The sequence below is a fragment of the Electrona antarctica genome (genome assembly GCF_951216825.1).
Source record: "Electrona antarctica genome assembly, chromosome: 22".
Lineage (NCBI taxonomy): Eukaryota > Metazoa > Chordata > Actinopteri > Myctophiformes > Myctophidae > Electrona > Electrona antarctica.
The window spans coordinates 39545489-39564142 of NC_136805.1; the positions used below are offsets into that span (position 1 = coordinate 39545489).

The window sequence follows — 18654 nt, forward strand, 5'->3', positions numbered from 1 at the left end:
CTACTTCTTTATAAGTGTGAGGAACTCTTCCCTGGTTTTGGGGTCTTCTCTGAAAAAACCTAACATGGTGCTGGTCACTGTACTGGCATTGATCTTCTGGACGCCACGCATCTGCATGCACATGTGCCTGCAACACAAAACACACAAGTCTTTCAACATGGGTCGCCGAGTGTTGACACGCTCATATGGGGTCAACATGTGCTTTGTGTACTGCTGCAATATTTTGAGCAGCTTTAGAACGTTTGTCACATTCCAGCTTCGACTGTAAACACTGGTGCGTGTGTGCGTGCGTGTGTGTGTGTGTGTGTGTGTGCGCGCGTGTGCTTGTGCGTGTGTGTTGGACTCACTTTGCCTCTATCACCACAGCAACCCCCCTTGTCTGTAGACCTTCTGATATTGCCGTGGCAATCTGCTTTGTGAGTCGCTCTTGAACTGAAGGAGACAAGAATGTTGAGCCATCAAGACGAAACGCAATAGATGACATTTCATAGCTTCAATGAGTATGAGTACATTAATGCAATATATATATATATAACTAGTACATCTGAAGTTTTTTTCAGCAGCAGCTAGAGGCGGGATCAAGGCAGCACTGTGTCAAGGACAGTCTAAGAAGGATGAGACGCGAAGACCGTACGGGCGACGCCATGTTGCTTTGGAAGGAAAGAAACATGCGCAATGGGCTATATGCAGCCAACACTTCCGCGTTCAGCTTCCTTGGTCTCAACTGCGCATGTTTCTTTCCTTCCAAAGCAACATGGCGTCGCCCGTACGGTCTTCGCGTCTCATCCTTCTTAGACTGTCCTTGCACTGTGTATGCCTTGATCCCGCTTCTAGCTGCCGCTGATTGGCCAGGCCGTTTTGTGGCCGGGCATCAAGTCTGCCTGAGAGTTCCCAGATGGGAGCAGGAGGGGGGAACCCAGTGTACTCTCTGCTGCCCCATCTCAGGTCAGGTTATACCTACTCTTCCACTGAGGCATTTAGACCCTGGTTGTCATGAAGCCCCGCCCGAAGCTCATGAGACCAATATCTCCCCCCCAGTGACAAGTGGGGGATTCCCTCTGTTCCCTCTGCAATATTAATACTAATACCTCAATGTCCTAATCGCACATGAACTCCTAAGCATGAAGTCTATGAAACATGTAATCGAAATGTGCTTCTTACCTTGAAACCTTTTGCTGAACGCCCCTACAACCCTGCAACCAGAACGAAAGAGCTAGTTAGTCCACGATCAGATATTCTGTTGATCCAAATCAGGGGCGCCCGGGCTCTTAACATCTATAAATCATTCACTAAAGTGGGAAGAACTAAAGGTACACTATTCGTCGGATGTTTCCGACTTATGCCCTCCGCCAATGTCCCATAATGAACCCATGACCTCAGGGGGGTTCAGCTTGTTCCAGAAGCTGACGAAGCAGTGTGTCTTTTTACCCCCACCTTTGCATAAGAGCCCAGTGCTTTGATGTGTCTGTCTCTCTGTCTGTTTGCAGAATTACAGTACATTTCAAGCACAAACTCAATACAAAGGCTGTTAACTGTGAGTGGACGACCCAATTAAGCATTACACTGTCTCTCTCTCTCTCTCTCTCTTTGTGGATCTAGAAATGGACAAGAAGGAGACAGACAGAGACTGTGATCACATCGGTGTGATTCCCACAGGTCCGACGGGATTTTCTCATGGCCTGACAGGCTGGTGAGAGGACGGTGATATTGGCCACAGGGCTTAGAGTTTAAGCCACCAGAGAAATGCACTGAGATAACAGAAGAACGCAGCCAGTCGGCAATAATGTCAACGTACAACCAGACATTGTGGCCACTTTCACACTTTCACAGCGAGAGAGAGAGAGGGAGACAGAGAGAGAGTGTACACGTCCATGCATCTGTGTGTGTGTGTATGTGTGTGTGTTTGTGGTTTACCTTGCCAGCTTGCTTAGTCCGAGAATCTTTTTGTTTGGCAGATACCCAATATGTACCTAGAAGCGATAACAGTAGACACTCGGTCAAAGATCGCACAGCATGTACCAAAGGCTCACTAATACAAAATGACATCACTGACGTCACGAATGCATCTCGGTGCGCACGAGCTACGTTAAAGCTGCATTCCGTGACTTATTTTAAAGAATGAAACGTTTTAACCAATCCGTATGTTGATACAAAATAACTGACACATCTGCAGTGGTCGCAGGTGGTCTCCCAGCTCTTCCATTAAGATATTATACTGCAGTATACACACACATGCACGCAGTACACACACACACACACACACGCACACACGCGCGCGCTCTCACACACACACACACACACACACACACACACACACACACACACACACACAGAGGCACACACACTTACCACGCCATAAAATGGCACCATGTGATGTTCACAATGAGAGAACATATCTATGTCCTTCACTATTACCATCTCGTCATGGTCCTCGTCGAATATGGCCTCATTCATGATGTCTATGGACACAAACACATAAAAAGAGAAATTAGATGCCTGGGACCCAAACTAGTGAAAATAGCACAACGCATCGTTTTGCGTTTTTTTTTAGGAAAAGATTTATTTTCTCCCTGGAAGGTTTCCGAGGCTACTCAAGTCCTGACCCATAAAAATTGGTTTGGGAAACAGTGTGTTAGACTTGTTAATAATATGGTACTAGCAGATCTGCAGTGGTTGGAGGTGGTCTCCCTACTCTTAAATTGAGAAATGTAGACCCTTGTTGTCAGGTATAAAATTGGTTGAGTAGCACTCCCCTGAAGCTCCTTATAAGAGCAAATGATCTCCCCTGGGAAAGGGGGGGGGGGGGTGTTTGCCTCTACTTGAGTGGTCTCGCATACAAGAGACGGGGGGGTTCGAATCACAGATTATTGCAGCTTTCACATTACGGTATAGTAGGCCAGGTAGGCCTACATTATTTAGATGTGGTCTAATGAGAAGCTGTTCACAGAGAAATGAAATGAAATTAAATTAAATCTATATTTACCCAGGGTATCTGGGCTAAGCTCAAGAGAGACATGAAGCAAACAGTTGAGACTTGAAACAAACATTCTTTCTGAGTTTCCCATAACAACAGGTTATAGTGTGCATGACACTGAGAAAATATGATGACAAATAATGATGTCACATGATTTATTTACCAGAATTGATAATAATTGTGTGTTTGTGTTTGTTTGTTTGTGTGTGTGTGTGTGAGTGAGTGAGTGAGTGAGTGAGTGTGAGTGTGTGTGAGTGAGTGAGTCGTTCGTTCGTTCGTTCGTTCGTGAGTCGTGAGTGAGTGAGTGAATGAGAGATTTGCCATAGCCAAAATACATTAAAATCCAGTATAGACTACTAGCTTTTGTTTAAGCCCCATTTAACAATTTGGCCTTTTTTTTTTTTTTTTTAATTTTGAGGGAACATTTTTAAAGTTGTATTAAACCCTTTTTTTAATCGCCTATATATAATGACATGCCCACAGCAGGAATGAAAGTGGTTACAACGAGAGACCAAACACAGGAATGAAAGTGGTTAAAAGAGACCACAACTACAACAACAGGAATGAAAGTAGTTCAAACAAACAGACGTGTTGCAGCCTGCAGGACACCGAGGACAGACTTGCAGACAGTGCAGCAACCAGAGGTATAATAAGTCTTAATATTACCGTGGATGTTTTCGTGGTAGCCCGAGGTAAAGAACTGCAAGGCTTCGGCTGCGCGCTTCGGCGTGCGTAACAAGCCCTGGCGGTTCGTGTCCTCGCCCAACACCCGCAGGATGGTGCTGACCGCCGCCTCCAGGGAGGACTGCCGCGACGCGTCCTCCGCCTCCAGGGAGGACTGCCGCGACGCGTCCTCCGCCTCCTTGCGGGACGTCTCGTGTTTGCGCTGGAGCGCCGACTTCATCGCCTCGATGGACAGCTCGCCGAAGCCGCTGCCGTTGTTGTTGCAGTGGAACTCCGCCACTATGTCGTTGCCGTTGCAGTGGCCGTTCATGTTTCTTTTTGGTCGGGAGGAAATGGGTCTATGTAAATAATGTAGTATTTACTATGTATTTTTTTTGTAATGGTGATGAATAGATCTTGGAGCGGCTGTGCCTAGTACTGTGCCATGTCTAAAGCACGCAGGCTTTTATATTGCCTGCACTTCTACAGGCAGGCGGTGTCCACTGTGTTCGTAGTACCGCCCTATTTGCATAACTTCCCAATTCGTCACAACCGTGATGACCAAAGCAAAACCCTCGTCACCAATGAGTTAAAGCTACAATCCGTATGTTATTTAAAACGTTATTTTAACAATCTACAGATTGTTAAAATAGATAGGCCTATGGCAGGTTTCAGGTAACTTTATCTGAAGTTATCTGCATTGCAGAGTGGAGTGGAGACCCATTTGGGTTTAGGACAGCAGGTCACTGGACACTTATACAGTAGGCTACAACTATACTGGTTGACAGTATAGTATAGTATAGTATAGTATAGTATAGTATAGTATAGTATAGTATAGTATAGTATAGTATAGTTGTCAGTAGCCTATTGCCTAACTGAAGCTCAGTCATAAGTTGGTAAAAAAATAAAAAAGAGTAACATTTCCAAATTCATACACAATTAACGCTTAATTTATGATTTACTAGTATAAATCAATGTATCATGAATTCATATGATATGTGACCTGACCACCACAACTACTACTACTACTACTACTACCTGCCTATGAGCACTCATCCTATTCCTGGGCATAGAAGCCACTGAAAAAAGCAGATCTACAAATCCACCACGTGTGAAACGAACGATAGGCTATATTAACTTTGGTTAAGTCGTAGTGACGTTACCATTAATTAACAGGAACTATTGATACATTCATGATTCATTTGTGTATGAATTTGCCCCTTATGAGGAAGTGTTGCTTCTGGGGATATTTAAGTGGTAGAAATGTGGCTTCTACACCGGGACCCGGGTTCGAATGCCGGATAGCAGCCAGTAGGAACATACAGTTTGAGGCTTCACTTTTAGTTTTAGTCAGGACCCCTGGGACCAGTGTTGTTTTTGGCAGCAAATTTCTATTTTAGTTTTAATCATAGTCTTTGGAATGAAACACAATTTAGTTTTAGTCACATTTTAGTCACCTGGAATGGTTTAGTGTTAGTCTTGATTTAGTCGACTAAAATGTATTTTGGCGGGCCTTGATGCCGTCGTAATGACTGATTACAATTGCTGAAAATAGCTGATCTACAAGCTCACAATGACGCGTTGTGAGCTTGTAGATCTGCTATTTTCAGCATGAAACCAATTGTAAAATGACTTGATGACTTAAAATGTCTTTTTTTTTACTGGATCTCTTGTCCACTACCCTTCCTAACATTTTAGTCTAGTTTTTATTTGTTGACGAAATTGTCAATATATTTAGTCTTAGTTTTAGTCATCATGGCTTAGTTTTCATGTAGTTTCCATTTCGTTTTCGCCAGTGAAAAAAGGTAGTCGACGAACATTTTTCGTCATAGTATTCGACGAAAACAACAGTAGCAGTCGACGAAAACAACACTGCCTGGGACTCGTCGTTTTTCACTTGACACCTGTAACCGATTACACTTTCAGAAGCACTACTGTTCTTAGAATACCTTCAGAGAGCAGAGACTCATGACTTCTTCACGTGGAGTGTACAGTGATTATCCAGTGTACAGTGAGGGGGCCCATCCTTTCCTGAAACTCAAGCGCACAAACCTTTAAGTCCGTGTAAATGGCGTAATTGGGGAACAAATTCATTTGTGGGGAAAGATACGAATTGTGAAGTATTGTCAATGAGACTCGTGTTATATCATGTGCATGCCCGCAGTGATTGAACTTCATGCTTTTCAAGAGTCAAGTATGTGGTCTAGTTGTCTAGTGTGACTATTTTTTCAAGTCCGAATCTGACTATCTGATATGACATATCATAATGCAGTAACACCGCTTTTCCATCTCTCTTTTTTTACTACTATACTGTCTGGTCTGAATAAAGAGGAAGTGCGTGCCTTATAAACATGTAAAAAAAAAAAGAAGAAAAAAAGGACCAATCTCAAGAATCTCAAAAGCAATGTTTAGAGGCCTGGTGACTCTAACAAAGTTAGTTATCTCTCCTAAATTAAGCTTCCTCCTGTCTAGATTGGTAATATTACTAGCTATGATGGATCATGGATGAGATCGAATGAACTAGAGATCGTCATTTTGTGATGCTTTTGTATATTTTTGTTACAGTATTTGTTTTATTCTATTCCTCTGATAGTCCTCTTTTAGACACAATACCCCACACACACACACACACACACACACGCACGCACACACTCACGCACACACTCACGCACAAAATACTAATGAATGTCTCTTATAAGCCTCAGATTGAAATCGTACTGTGACACATGTGCCCCTCTCCAGGTTAATCTCCCGGACATGCTGAAGTGGCCACGGTGTTGCATAGACTACTCCACTGTTGCCAGGGTGACGGGGACACGCTCGAGGCATCATGTGTCTCATCAGGAGGGATAGCGGACGTGTAAGGATGCGCAGCGGAACCAGCTGGCCTCTTTCACAGACTCCAGAGCACTGTGTCACAGCAGAGATCGGACCAGGTCACTTAACCCATTCTGGACGGGGAACCCCTTTTTGGCGTTTTTAAGGATTATGTTATAGTTTAGCTATTGAAAAAATAGCAGATCTACAAGCTCATTGCGCGGCTCGGAGTGCCGCGCTATGAGCTTGTAGATCAGAGGTAACAGAGGTAATAGTCCTCTGTTCTGTGACGCAGCCAGGCTTCGGCTCTCTACGTGTACAGTATTCTAACCGTACACGTCACAATTACATTACACCGGTAATGAATCACTTCATTGTGGTGCTTTTTCTTTTTTTAATGGCCCCATAGAGATGCTTTTAAGAAGCAAAACATAACATTTCATGGAGAATGGCTTCAAGACATGCTATAATAACTACTGTATAACGTGGTCTATTGTAGCAGTAACTGCAATTCCCAGAAATCAATTATTCAATCATTTATTTTTTAATGGAGCAAATGGGATTTGAGATTTACAGGCCTTACGTAAAATGGAATGTGTTGCAAAACAAAAGACCAATTTCTCCGCTTTCTTTCCGTAATTGCGGAAAGGTCAATGGTCCAACACTGGACATTAAATTCCCCCTATCTCCTCTTTAACCCATTCTGGGCGGGAACCTTTTTTGGTGTTTTAACTAAGCATCATGTTATACTTTAGCTATTGAAAAATAGCAGATCTACAAGCTCATAGCGCGCCACCGAGTGGCGCCCTACGAGCTTGTAGGTCTGCTATTTTTAACATCTGAATGAATGGGCAGAGACCTACTGAAACTCCAGTGAAACTATAATAATCGGATTAACTCATGCACAGAGGCCTGCCCTGCCAGAAAGTCTGCTACCACCCAGGCAGAACGGGCAGTCAATATGCCTACCGTACAAACACCGTACTGCTCTCTGGCTGTAAGGCATGTGTGGGTCGAGATCGTACAGGATTTATAGGATATACACAGTATTTGCATGACATGGATCCATATCCCATTTTCTATGGAAGATTTATGGTTCGTAATAACATCAGTACTCCCTCCCTGGCTCCTTCACACACACACACACACACACACACACCTCAGCCCATATTTCAGTATGTGTGAGAGTTGTAAAACATCTAAGAAAATCTGACCGAAATAAAGCATGAAAGATTTTTCTTTACCCTACACTTATTCGGAACATTTGAGGCAAAATAAAACCAGTTTCTGCCTGAATCAATTAGTACAATCAGCATACTTCATGTGTATAGCAACATAAGCAGTATTCTAGTCCCTATGCTTCTGGAAGGAGCTTCAACTATTTATTACTTGGCTCTATTCAAGGAAATATACCTACAACTCCTGGTGATCAGAGAGCCTGGGGGCCTTGTTAGTCAGAAGACCACATACAGACGACAGATTTGCAAGTGCAGCTACTCATACAGTAAATGCTGTTGGTGTAATTAATATCCCTGCCATGTATATGAATTGTACGTACACTGATCTATTTTTATTATCCTATTAATGTAAAACTTTGTTTTTGCTCTTGTTTCTCTCTTTCTCTTTTTTTCCTTTACTATTACTATTACCTGTGCCATACATGGGAAACTGGCGGCCGGGGGGGCACATGCGGCCCCCACCTTCACTTAATGTGGCCCTCAGGTTAATATTGGAATATATTTATTTCATTTCTGTTATAATTCCAATCAGTGCCGGCCCTGAGCAATTTGGTGCCCTAGGCAGGATTTTTCGTGATGCCCCTTTGAACAATGACCATGGCCCCCTTGTGTTCTAAAGCACTGTGTGTTTTATTTTTTTGCTTGGTGGATGCCCCCCTCCCCTCATGATGCCTGATGAGAGGGCTGGCCCTGATTCCAATCATGCAAACATGACCGGCTTTAATTACTCCAATTCCAAAATAGCACCTGCAACCCCCCAGGCACATGTACTAATGGTGTTAACTCCACATGGCCTGAAGCACCACAAACACACAGATAGAGACACGTCCACACACACACACACACACACACACACACACACACACACACACACACACACACACACACACACACACACACACACACACATCACACCTCCAGCTGCTTCAACACTGAGGAGCACTTCAACACTGAGGAGCACGACAGATAAGAGTGGAGAAGAAGTTGGTGCCGTGTGGAGTGTGGCGACTTCTTTTATGCCGGTAGCTATGAGGATTTACATTTTACAACAAGGCACGCAATGGTCTGGCCCCAGGCACCTCGGCTGGTATTCCTGGCAGTGTGCCGCGGGTTCGACTCCCGATCCCGACGGCCTTTACTGCATGTCACCCCCCCATCTCTCTCCCCATTTCCTGTCAGCCTACTGTCTGTCCCTCCATAAAAAAATTAAATAAAATAAAGGCGAAAGCCACAAAAAAAACATAAAAAAATGACTCAGCGATTCGGTTTCTGTGCATTGTTTCATTTTCACAGTGACATATACGTGACATCACAGAATCGCTGTCATTGTGGCATCACAGCAATTCTGTGACGTCATAACGGCACAGAAATTTACTGACGTCATATGACACAGCGGTTCTCGTGACGTCATATGAGTCATGACACAAATGATTCTGTGATGTCATATGACACAGCGATTCTGTGATGTCACAATGACACAGCAATTCTCTGACGTCATATGACACAGCGGGTTCTGTGGCGTCATATGAGTCATATGACACAAATGATTCTGTGATGTCATATGACACAGCGATTCAGTGATGTCATAATGACACAGCAATTCTGTGACGTCATATGACACAGCGGGTTCTGTGATGTCATATGAGTCATGACAATGATTCTGTGATGTCGTATGACACAGCAATTCTGCGATTTCATCATGATGACACGCGCCGTTCTCTGCCTATAAGCTTGGGGCGGGACAATGTATGTTCAGTGTGACTGTGTGTTTGTTTAGTTGAGTTCTACAGTGTGCAGGCTTTAGTATTGTGGTATACCGGTCCAGCATGTTTGTTTGCATATATGGATTTGATTGTGCTTTGCATGGGCGTGATACTGTGAGGGCACCATGACTTTGTGTTTTATGTTCTTCATAGTGCATTTGTGCTTTTTAGCTGTGGTTCGCAACCTGTTTGCCAGGGCCCACTGGTGGGCTGTGAGGATACTGCAAGTGGGCTCCCAAATAATTGGCAAAACAGGCTACAACCTCCAAAAATAATCATATTTGAACTCGGGACCTCTCCAAAATAGTCATATTTGAACTGGGGACCCCTCCAAAATAGTCATATTTGAACTGGGGACCCCCCAGACATTACATTTAGTGTTACTCGGTTTTACTGTTGTTGTTTTTTTGCCTCTTTCTTATATTATTTGACAATTTGGCCAATGCTTGACCAGTTTTTATTATATAATTTGTTGATTACTTTTGATGCAGTAATGGTCTTTCCTTAAATTTCCTTGATTGAGAACCACTAGTGCAGGGGTGGGCAACCTTGACGATGGAGAGGGCCACTGTATTTCCGCACTGACTTCAGGGGGCCACATTTCATATTAATGTCGTAGCAAAAATAGCCGATCTACAATCTCGTCGCACTGCGACGAGTTTTGAGCTTTTAGATCGGCTATTTTTGCTATTATTTGAATTGAAATCCAGATTATAATTTTTTGCTATTTTTGAATTGGCATCTTCCGATGCCTTTCAAATGCCTTCAATTATAGTTATGTTAACTTTATGAACTAAATACAAATGCATTGGACATAAGAAAATAACATTTTAATAGTAGCCATTGAGCTACTAATTTAGACTGAAGTAATTAAAGCGGGTCATGTTTGCAAATCAACAATATCAGTATTCTGATATTAACCTGAGGGCCACATTAAGTGAAAATGGGGGCCGCATGTGGCCCCTGCGACGCCAGTTGCCCATGTATGCTAGGGGAATAAAGGATTGTCACATACGGGTTGGAAAGTGAAGTCTGGTGCATGCATGCATTCAAATCAAACTTTATTTGTATAGCACATTTACAACAGCCAAGGCTGACCAAAGTGCTGAACAGAGTAAAACAAGACAGTAGAGCATAGCAATATAAAACAATGAAAAAAGAGACAATAAAATATAAAACAGAGCATACAATAGCACAGAGCAGGAAATCAATATACAGGTAAACCAGGTGCAGTTAAAGGCGTGGGAGAACAGACGAGTTTTGAGGAGGGATTTAAAAGCCCCAATTGACTCGGCAGATCTAATATGGAGGGGCAGCATGTTCCAGAGCTTGGGGCCCGCAGCCGCAAAAGCACGATCACCCCTGCTCCTCTTACTAGTCGTGAGCTCGACCAGCAGCAGCTTGTCCGCAGACCTTAATGCTCTAGATGGGACGTAGGGCACAATTAGGTCAGAGAGGTAGGAGGGAGAGAGAGCGTGAAGTGATTTAAAAACAAATAAAAGCACCTTAAAATCTATTCTAAACTTAACAGGGATCCAATGGAGAGGGGCCAGAACTGGGGTGATGTGGTCTCGTTGAGACAGTCATTGAGACTGTTTATTTTGATTTTACGATGTTTATGCCCCAAAATGACTGGATATATGGGTTCTGTAGCAATTTGTAGCAATAGAAATATTAGACCTTAATTGTTGCATGTTTACGCATGTTTACATTACTTTTTTTCTTTTTCTTTTTACATTTAGTAGAAAACAGCCCATCTTGCAATCGAGGTGCCTGGGCGTCCCTTATAGTGGCCACCTATCCTTTTACCCTTGGCAGTATTCAATCAGAGAATCGATCAGCCAAAGAACAGGGTGTACAAGAACCAACATTTTAGCAAACAACATTCATAACAAACAACTCTCTACGTTAGTAACATGTTGCTCAGGTTCATGACACAAGGGTCATTTTGGTACTACAACAGGATGACAGTTTATTGAAGCCTTGTATTAAATGTTAGCTGACCCATGCAACCAGTAATACAAAAAAATCACACCCGTGTGAACTGAGTGGTGCAAGGTCTTATATAGCCTGATCAGCTGTGGTCTGACGTAATGTAACCGTGACCGTAGTAACCATGCTCTTTTTTGAGTGGTGTAAACCACTCCTACAACTGGCTTTTGTGTGCAGAAGAAAATGAGCATGGTTGCTATGTTCAAAATAATTTCTGACGTAAATAAATCACACCCGGGTGAACTGGATGACCGTAGCAACCATGCTAATTTTTTCTGCACAAAAAAAGCCAGTTGTGAAATCACATCCGGGTGTGATTTCATTACGTCAGACATTACGTCAGACCACAGCTGATCATGCTATATAAAACCTTACACCACTCAGTTCACACGGGTGTGATTTTTTTTGGGTACGAACAAACACGGGTACAAAGCCAGTTGTTGGAGTGGTTTGCACCACTCAAAAATACAATAACAATCATTTCACATTTTAGATCCAAATGTATAAAACAATGACATTTCTGAAGGTTCGAGGTTCCTCTTTATTGGTACATGTTGAGACTAGTAAAATGAGAGTAATCGCTTCTACTGTTTAGAACGATGACCCACATTCAGAGCATTTAGAATTTAACACACACAAACCCACTGCCCCATTTCGGCAATAGAGGTAAAAAGAAAAAAGAAAGAAAACGGTCCTATTTCAGCAATAGGGGCCAATGGTCACAGTGCTGCCAGATATTCAGATATCAGTTCACATGATTTGATCTGGATACAGATGTTCCATGTGTCATAATGTACATTCACTTTATCGCTGCACAATATCTGATCTGGCCACAGAGGATGTTCCACGTTTCATAATAGAGGGTAAGCACAGGTGTAGCATTGATGTTAAGGGCTTACAGTATGTTATTGGGGCCATACTGTATGTTGTACTGTATGTTGGATGATCTGGTACATACAACCAAGAGACTGTACTGAACCTGAACTGCACCTACACAGACAGCGTCTTCTCCGGGTTTCTATTTTCTATTTTTTTTCTTCTATTTCCCTTCTTTTTTTGCCCACCCTATTGGTCGGTTTAACGGCAAACAACACAAAACAGACGTTACATCTCCAGACTTTAGTTAGTTACTTACGTAAACAAATACATTCATTTGCACATTTTTGTTTTCATTTGACTGGACAACAGTGTATAGCGAGCCCGGGAAAGGTGCAGAGACATGCGAGACAAACTCAAGTATGGTCATTGGGTTCCTCAGATAATAATAATGAATTGCATTTTTATAGTGCTTTTCCAAGTGCTCAAAGCGCTTTACAATATGGTTCATTCGTTTGGAGGTGAAGCGGCAAACAGTCGACGCCAGCATCGTCACTTCCCACATTCACACACCGGTTCAATGTCTTGCCCAAGGACACTTCGACATGTAGACAAGAGGAGCCAGGATTCAAACCGCCGACCCATGGATCATTGGACGACCTGATAATAATATAATAATAATAATAATAAAACTTTATTTATATAGCACTTTTTTAAACAAAGTTACAAAGTGCTTTGAACAGTCAGACAATGTCAAAATACATCACAGGTGCTAAAGAAATAACAATAGAAAATGCAAAATAACAAACACAGATACAAATCAGGGAGATGCAAAGGCTATTCTATAACAATGGGTCTTTAGGAGGGTGTTAGAGACTTTGGTTAGTCTCAGCTCCTCTGGTAGGCTATTCCAGAGCCTTGGGGCCTTAACCACAAAAGCCCGATCCCCTTTAGTGACCAATTTAGCCTTATACCTCCTGAGCCACAGTCGCCCTAAGGGGGATCTATGAGGATAAGGGTTCCTCATAGATACTTTCTAGAGGATGTACATTCAGCAGTAAATCATCGTCAGTAAAATAACTGTTATTAATCACTAATCAGTGTGTAAGAGTACAATTAGGTGGCGGAGATGGTTGGCGGAGAGATCATTGAATATCCTCCCAAACGGATGCTCATCGCTGTCATCCATCAAGTATTTTCCTGGCCAATACACCGCTGTAGCCACTGATTATAATGGAGACTATGAGACCGATGGATGACACACATTAAAGCGACACTATGTAACATTTTCTGTATGAGTAAATTGTAATTGTGTCCAATCTGTATGTTAACACAATATAACTTATACAATTGCCGGGGTGGTTGTATTTTGACTCCCTGCTCTTCTATTGAGACATTTAGCTCGCGTCAAAGGTCTCACCTGGATGCCGGATCCGACACGAATTTTGATCTGATGATCAAGATTCAATTTATCCCTTGAGCAAGCAGGCAGGCTCTATTAGCTCAATGATAAAAAAAAGGACAGACAGACACAGAGACAGACACATAATCCAGGGACACACATAGCTGTCTATAGGAGTGGCTAGCACCACTCAAAAATCTGAATTTATTTGCGCAGGAAACCTCCTCACCTAGGGTCCTCATTCACAACGGCGTTTACGCTCATACCGTTACGTAACGTGAGCGGAGCGTGAGCGGACAGGCATTTACGTCGATTCCCACATTACGTGGGAATTCATGAACTTCAACGTGAACTTGACGGTGACGTCGGATGGTCGGAATCTCCGCTAAAAGCTGCGCCACCTCAGAGGGTCGTGTACTGCTTGCGTAGATTTATTCAGAAGGCTTTAGTCTTCATGCTGACTCAATTAAAAGTCCCCAAACCTCAGATAAAATATGTAGGCATGTGTCAACATTGGTCAGCACATAAAAAAAATGATAGCTTATATAAAAGCCAAGTATCACTTGTATGCCTAAATGCAAGCATTCTAGAGGCAGGTTAGCCTAGAGTCCCATACAGAAACTGCCCCTGCAAGCCCGACACCTTTTTATTTATTTATTAGGATATTTCTAGCATGCGCGATTGCGCTGCTCACTTGACAGCTTTCTACTCGCAGTGCAACGCGTTGTGAGCTTGTAGATCGGCTCTCGCGGACTCGCGCTACATGTTAAAAAACAAACTCACAATTATTATAAGAACATACACTTATCTGCATTCTGCACTGTACGAATCCAACGTTGTTTAGTGTAGTAATGCCTGCAGTAGGCCTATTGAAATTGTTTTGTTACGGAGCTCCTTTGAGTCACACTGTCGGTGTGTGTGTGTGTGTGTGGACAGTCCAATCTGGGTGAAATTCACATTGGAAAATGAATATAACGGCGAGCCTGGCCCGGACAGAACAGATTATTTCTATGGTTCACAGACATGCCGGTCTGACAGACAGACAGCAGTCACGAGGGCTAATTAGCCCTATAGAAATATAGAAGTCCACATTATTGCATCAGCGCGTGCAATTCGGCCAGTCATAGTTTTAAGCCAGTGCACCTTAATTAATTATAATATGGGGAACTTATAGCTAGGCTGTAGGCTACTACATTGATCTCATCATGAGATCAATCAAGTTTGGTGCCAAATGTCCCGTGAATCATTTTAATTTTTAATATGACGACATCATGAAATGAACCTGCACTCAGATCTGACAAAGAGGAGGCTACCCGCCGTATATGGTTGAAAATTTAAATAGCCATAGGCCTATGCCTACGTGTCCATGATCAGAACAAATCCATTCTCCACATGGCATTCAGACAGATGACAGTGAGATGATATTAATCTATTCCCCGCATGAATCAATGCAGCTCTGATAAAAATATCGGATATATGTTTTACCTCTGCAAAGGTGTGAGTGAGCAATTGTTTAATAGAAAAGAAAAGGCTTTATAATATAATTGCCAAGTATACGCTAGCTTGCTGCCTTGGTCCCGAACTTAAATAAATAAATAAAAAAGCTGCATTTTATACCGTAAGTCAGCTTGACATTGCTGCAGCGGTGCGGAGCAGCGTTCACCGTTTTGTAAGCTTGGGAAAATGATTTATATAGTTTAATGGTAGGCTATAGACAATATAAAGAATCACGCACAAATGTAATGGTATATGGATGTAAAAAAAGAGACTGCAGGTGGTGGTCGTCGCTCCGGCGCTTGACATGGTCAGATCATTTTCTTTTAATTTCCTAATATAGCCTAATTTCTTTCCAGCAATCATTTTTATTTTAATTTGTGAAGCCACTATACTGGAAAATATCATTATTTTGTTGCATTCCGTCAGGAGGACCTCTATTTCGTTTGAGCTGTAAGGCCTATAGTTCTTTTTTGTTTTTTTTTACTGCTGTCTGCTGAGTCATGCTTGACGCCTTTTATGGTGTGAAATGGGGCGTGGATCAATGCAAATTAAGTTATCCGCTGATTTTCCGATCATTTGGCACCCGTTCGCATTCACCTGCGTACCTCACAACATACACCTGCGTACCTGTGGTACACACCGCTCTTTGAATTGCACGGCAAAACAACGTAGCGTGATCGGACGGAATTTCCCGCATCTGTTTACGCTTCCGTTAAGCTTCCGTTACACTCTTGCGTATTTCTCCTAGGGTGTATTTATTTGAACAGAGAAAGTTGTAATACTTGACTATAGGGCCTGGCTGTCCTGTATGATGTGTACAATACAGTGCAGTACAGTACATGCTGTGTGTGTGTGTGTGTGTGTGTGTGTGTGTGTATATGTATATATATATATATATATATATATATATATATATATATATATTCATTCAATATATTCATTCTCATGTTCACTGTTGATAGTTTGTACATATACAGTATACTGTCCATTCATATATTAATTCGATTCATAGATTCACTCACAGACTGTATACATGTACATTTACAGTATATATGTATATATTGTATAGACTGAACACACATATAGAGGGTATGCGTGTGACATCATCGTCAAACCAGGAAGTTATGCAGGAACGCCTACTGAGTGGCAAAAAACTACTTTCTGGCCTTGACAGCCCATACATCCACACAGAAAAGTCTTATCTGATTGCATTAAACAACATTAAACAATGTTAAACTCACTTTGCCTGTTGCTTTGCCACTAGATGTGCCATTTACTTTAAGCATGCGCATACTCTCTATTATTAACCTATTAATTCAGAGACCCGGGGCAGATGTCTTTCACTGAGTCTCACTGATGCAATGACACCTGTACCCAAATAAGATTTATCTCATCTGATCTCATCTTATGATTAAGGATCGAGCATGCAGGTGACAGCCCCCCTGGCCCCGGCCTGGACACAAAGGGCTGAAATGTTCAATGGATTGCATTCATGATCAGTGATCACTACATTTAATATATCACAAATTAAACTTATATTATGCTTAGGTGAGACCTAGATAGACTACAGTGATTTACAGTACATTATTAGTGTTGCCTAGTAAGTGCCCTAGTTAGTCGTATGACTCGTATGGCCTGTTGCATGCCTGCTTCTTCCACACACATACACAAAGATGTACCTTTCTATACCTATACACAAACATATACTATACATACAAATGTGTATTACGCACATTTATTGAGGCAGCATTTACATGCACCTTAAACTCATTTTGCGCACTAGTCCACACTATGTTTTAAAGGCACCCTATGTTGTGGATTGTGCAATTGATAATGGTATAGTACAATTTTACTGGTGTTTACGGTCGCTCACATTCATGAAAGACATGAAAAAAGCACATTATGATTAGCTGATCCTTGGTAAAATGAGAAGCATCTTCTAAAAAAGAAAAAAAGAAAGTTGGGCATGAGAGTTATGTCATAATAAACCATAACAGATTGATTTCTGTGCAGCTCCTTGAAATGTCAGTCATGAGACCATGAAGTGGACAACCCACAAATCAGAATGAACCAGGTCAGATGTGTGTGTGTGTGTGTGTGTGTGTGTGTGTGTGTGTGTGTGTGTGTGTGTGTGTGTGTGTGTGTGTGTGTGTGTGTGTGTGTGTGTGCATCTCGTCGTCTCACTTCCCACGGTTGAAGGTGGGAATCCCACTCCACCCCGGTACAGTAGTGACCCATGCACACACACACACACACACACACACACACACATTGCAATCCACAGCAATCCGCCATCCAGGTGGTTAATTTAACTCTGGGTGCAAAAAATAAACCACTATCAGGTCTGGTCTTAAAAAAAGTCATGCATACACAGTGCATTATATTGCAAAGTGATATTGATGATTTGTTGACAATTTAACGGTGTAATGGCAATGGTGTAATGTCCTTTGCTACTCAGTAATATGTCAAGTTGACATATAGCCTACCTGAGTTAGCCTGGCTTGGCCAGCCTCATGGGAAGAATCTTCAGTGAATCCCCGCTATGAGGCTGGCCAAGCCAGGCTATACCTGAGTGGCACTGGCATTACACCATTAACAGATGGTCTTTTGTCAGGTGTTTGCTGTGAACAAAGTGTAACTTAGCCTTTTTTTTAAAAGAGTGTAACTTAGCCTTTTTTTAAAGAGTGTAACTTTTTCAGAAATACAAGGAACACTGACAAATAATACTCTGGGAAAGGCCCAGGTTAAAATCTTGATTGAAAAATGTTCCACACTGTTGGGCATCATCATTGTACCCGAAAGTTATATATGCGGGAACACCTACTATTAAGTTGCAAAAAACTACTTTCTGGGCTTGACAGCCCATACATCCAAACAGAAAAGTCCTATCTGATTGTACTAAACAATGTTAAACAACATTAAACGCGTCGGGGGGGGGGGGGGGGGGGGGGAGAGGCGGGGCTGGGAGGCGGGGCTGGGGAGCACCCCCTGACGTTTTAAGAACCTTACGCCACCTTACGAACCTTACGCCCCTGCTGTCTCTTACACGTCACAAGACAGACATTACATACAGTAATACTAATTCTACTATATACCGCAGGCGACCCCGTAAAATCTGAATCCCCCCACCCCCTTTCCCCCTTACTGTATATGTTTCTTTTCCCTTTTTACCTCCTTGCATGATTTCCTTTTTTTAAGTGTATATTTGTACGTCTCTAAATGTTCTGATGAATTGAAAAAGGTGGACCCTGATGTAAACAATGTCGTCCACAGTAACAGTCTTTGTATTGAGTTGTGCTTTTCATGTGAAATGTACCCATTCTGCAAACTGTTAAGAAATACTTCAATCAATCAATCAAAACATTTGTCATGGCTGTTGATGTTGCAGACTCTGCTTCCATCTGCTGGTGATACTCTAATTCTTTTTTCATCTTTTTTTTCAGCTTACATTTTATTAATTTTTCATGTACAATTACAAATAAACAAAAACAC

At 42.2% G+C, this 18654-nt stretch overlaps 1 protein-coding gene across 1 annotated transcript; it reads right to left on the reverse strand.

Moving 5' to 3' along the window:
• Positions 1 to 3995, reverse strand: gch2 (GTP cyclohydrolase 2; the record flags this gene model as incomplete). The annotated part of the gene is made up of 6 exons (XM_079492386.1): positions 3641 to 3995; positions 2350 to 2459; positions 1915 to 1970; positions 1162 to 1193; positions 348 to 432; positions 1 to 127 (listed from the first exon to the last, which is right to left on the reverse strand). The coding sequence occupies exons 1-6, from the start codon at positions 3966 to 3968 to the stop codon at positions 1 to 3; spliced, it is 738 nt and encodes a 245-aa protein (XP_079348512.1). The 5' UTR covers positions 3969 to 3995.
• Positions 3996 to 18654: the final 14659 nt, after the last annotated feature.